Genomic DNA, 3,471 nt, shown 5'->3' on the forward strand with positions numbered 1-3,471 from the left:
ACACTTGATTTTACTATACAATATTGTTCCATTTAGGTTAACCAATCCATCATTTATCTAAACCCGATTGGCGATTGCGCAAGGTACATGACAAGCAGGATCGAATTATGCTATAAGAAACACGACATTGTAACATGTTTTGAAATCAGCCTCAATTAGTTGATTCAAGAAATCAATTTCCCTATAAATTAATGCATGTGGGAACTATGAAGATTGAAGCCTGAGGAGGAAGAGGACAATCTGTTCAAAAAAGCCTTCAGATTTATTCGTATAAATGGAAAACATTAGTATACAAATTAAATATGATTAGATGCCAAAGTAGCCCCTCCAAGCCTCAGTTTTCGCTGGCAATATTGGTTAAGTTATTCTGTCTCTGAATAAAGGGTGCCCCGAAGAATCCTCTCACATGGAATTCAACTAAAAGAAATGATGCCCATCTGGAAATCCTTCTAGACATCAGCGAAGATTGTATGTAGTCATGAATCGACCATCGTTTATGAATTACACGAACAACTATGATCAACGATAGAATTGTAGTAATCACACTTGAAACAACTAATGGACCTGAAAATTGTGAAAGGTGTAGACCTAAATCATCGATTTGTTGATCAGATGAAGAGCTATTCGAGAAGGAAAGGAAACGCTCTTCCAGGTAATTTATCCCTCCTGTCTGTTTCATATTTAGAATTGCTCTTGATATATCTGCAGTAAAACGAGAGCCCTTTGGGAATACCTACAAGAAAACCAAAATATTGCATGTGAAAATAAAGGGTTTAAAATACAATTCAAAGAGTAGAGAGGTCAAATTTTGTAACTAAGGCATGTGGCACGAGCCGTGCTCTAGGTGCTGAGGGGCCATGGCTTGCAGCCAGCGAATAGGCCATAAAACGTGTATAATTAACGTGAAAGTGAAAAGCCAATAGTTGTGGTACGTAAAACTGTTGAGATATAGGCTGTTTTGGCCTTAAACAGCCTGGTTTTCACCTCCACCTTGAGAGTGCATATTAATTTAACTTGGATTTGAATCTTACAAAAGCAAGACCACCAAGTTGATGGCTAAATTGCGCAATGACAAAGCGTTTGCTATTATTTGCAAGGAAAAGTTTGGCATGTGGACTGATAAAGAAGGCAGCCGCAATCTTCCCCTGTTCAAAAGCTTCCTTGTAGTCACTGAGAGAACCAATTTTCTTGATGTTCTCTTCCTTGAATTTCAGAGTATGTGTCAAATATCTTGGGATGAAATTCACCCCATTGCATCCAACAATTGCATTAGTTTGCTGAAGATAATCAACATCTACTATTGATGGTTGGAGCCGAGGCACTGTCATCATAGAACTTAGAACAGCAGTATAAGATGCTGTCACAATCATAATCACAAACAACCATACTGCAAGAACCAATCGTGACAGATTATTTTTGATAGATTCCCCTGCGCACACAAGATTAGCAATCTTAGTAACATAAAGAGAGAATATTTTCTCATTCAAATATCAATTTTTTTATTGTTAATTGAGACTTACTTTGTGCAAATGAGAGAAGAGTGACAGCAAACCAAATCATAGAACCAATTATCTGAGGAAATGAATTTCCAAACTCTGGATTGTCATTCACATGCTCATTTAAATAGATAATGGCTCCAGTGAATAAGCTTGATGCTACCATTACCAACCACAATTTCCATTCAAAGGCCGTCAAAGCAATGAATCTTTGCCTTTTCAAATCTTTTTTTGCAGGTACCACCATAACAATTTGAGAGTCCATATAAGGCTGTGAAAAGTCACCATAATCATATCTATCATCCAATATGGTCATGTCTGCAACAGCTGCATCCAAACTCTAATTAAAGAAAAAAAAAATGGAGTTATGTATCATAAGAACCTAGCAAAAAAGAAGTAAGGAGAAATTTATCTAGCAAAGCGAAAAGGTTTAACAACCCTTACTTTATTATAAACTGCAATCAACATCTCATCGTAAGTGCCATTAAATGGAACAAACTCATAAGGAAAATGATATGGAAGCAGTTTAACTGCGGCTTCAAAAACTTCAACGGAAAATCCGCCAAAGGACGTTGTCTTCTCTTCTTGATCATACCGGAAGCTGACAAACTCCTTGACAGCAGACTGTACAGGAACTCCAATTTTTAGTTTCCTTTCCTTGGGAACTGTTTGCACTCCTATATAAATTTTCCCGTTCACGCTAATTATCTGAAAGGTACTTTTTTGCACTGATTTTCCATTCTTGAAGCTGATTTTCCCGCTAAGACCTTCAAAATCACTTGAAGAGAGACGATTTATAAGTTCACTTGAGTTCATTTCCCCTTCAGAATGTTCCATAGCTTTTACAATGGCCAATGTAGCATCATATGCTTGAAGAGCATACATGCTTGGATATGGATGTTCTTCTTTAGGATATGCTGATCTGAACTTTCTTCGAAACTTGAAACTGAAGTCCCAGAAAGGCTTGGTTTTTTCCTCATAATTCATCTTAAATCCAATGACCCCTTTCATGTTTTGGATGAAAGACGGCTCCACATATTCAATTAGGTTAACAAAATCATCTTTCGCAATCCAAACAAAACCTTTTTCCATGATTCCCATTTTTTTGGCCTTCTCAAAAAGAACTGTAGCAAACTCCAATGAAGAATGCAAAAGTACAAAAATCTCACTGCTTTTGCTTCTCAGATTATTCAACTTTCCTTCAATAATGGCCTCAGGTTCTGGAAGAGAAGATAAGGAAGGAAATGCAAGATCGCATTCAACAAAAGAATTATGCTGTTTCAGGGACTTAGAAAGTTGTTTTCTGAGTCTGGAATCGGCATAAAAGCTATCGCTTTGTTCATATATGACCGTGACTTTTTGCCATCTAAAATGTCCTATTATTGCAGCAGCAAATTTCATTTGAATTACGATATCAGTATTCAGCAGAAAAGGGGACTGTGGTTGAGGAACTAATGGTGATGGAGAAATGGCTGCTGAACCAATTGTGATTATGGGGGTGTTGGCCACCGCTTCTAATTCTGTAACAAGACTTGCTTCTTCCAATGTCAATGCTGCTACAATCCCTTGTACTTTTTTGTGCTTGATAAGTTCAATTGCTGCAATTTCAAATGAAATTGTAACCGAGCCATTTTTATTGGGTAATTTTTTAGGAGTCACTTTTAATAAATTAAAAGTTGCTGCTACTGGATGCAAACTTTAATTTCAAACACAACATCAAAACTACTACTCATTATTATTCACACATTTTTCATCCCATTACTAATCCTCCTAAAAAGTTACTGATATTTTTTTCCTAGAAAAGGATCTAGCTTTCTCAAAAAGTTAAAAATACAGCAATAAAACCAAAAACTAGCTGAGCTGCCGGAGTTATCTATTACCTGGAAATGGACAGAATTGTTGAGAATTGGTTGTTCAAAACAATAAAGTGCCGTGTTGGAATACCCTTAAGCATCTCATTCAATTAGGAGAGAGG

General features: G+C 36.6%; 1 protein-coding gene across 1 annotated transcript in view; it reads right to left on the reverse strand.

Moving 5' to 3' along the window:
• Window positions 1-243: 243 nt before the first annotated feature.
• LOC111409389 (glutamate receptor 2.7-like) overlaps window positions 244-3,471 on the reverse strand; it is a 5,396-nt gene continuing 2,168 nt past the window's right edge. The window contains exons 3-6 of the mRNA XM_023039441.1: window positions 1,941-3,192; window positions 1,521-1,836; window positions 1,032-1,429; window positions 244-733 (exon numbers count right to left, since the gene is read on the reverse strand). Coding sequence (XP_022895209.1) covers window positions 335-733; window positions 1,032-1,429; window positions 1,521-1,836; window positions 1,941-3,192 — 2,365 coding nt within the window. The 3' untranslated portion in view covers window positions 244-334. The remainder of the gene's footprint in view (window positions 734-1,031; window positions 1,430-1,520; window positions 1,837-1,940; window positions 3,193-3,471) is intronic.

The sequence above is a fragment of the Olea europaea genome, chromosome 14 (assembly GCF_002742605.1).
Source record: "Olea europaea var. sylvestris chromosome 14, O_europaea_v1, whole genome shotgun sequence".
NCBI lineage: Eukaryota > Viridiplantae > Streptophyta > Magnoliopsida > Lamiales > Oleaceae > Olea > Olea europaea.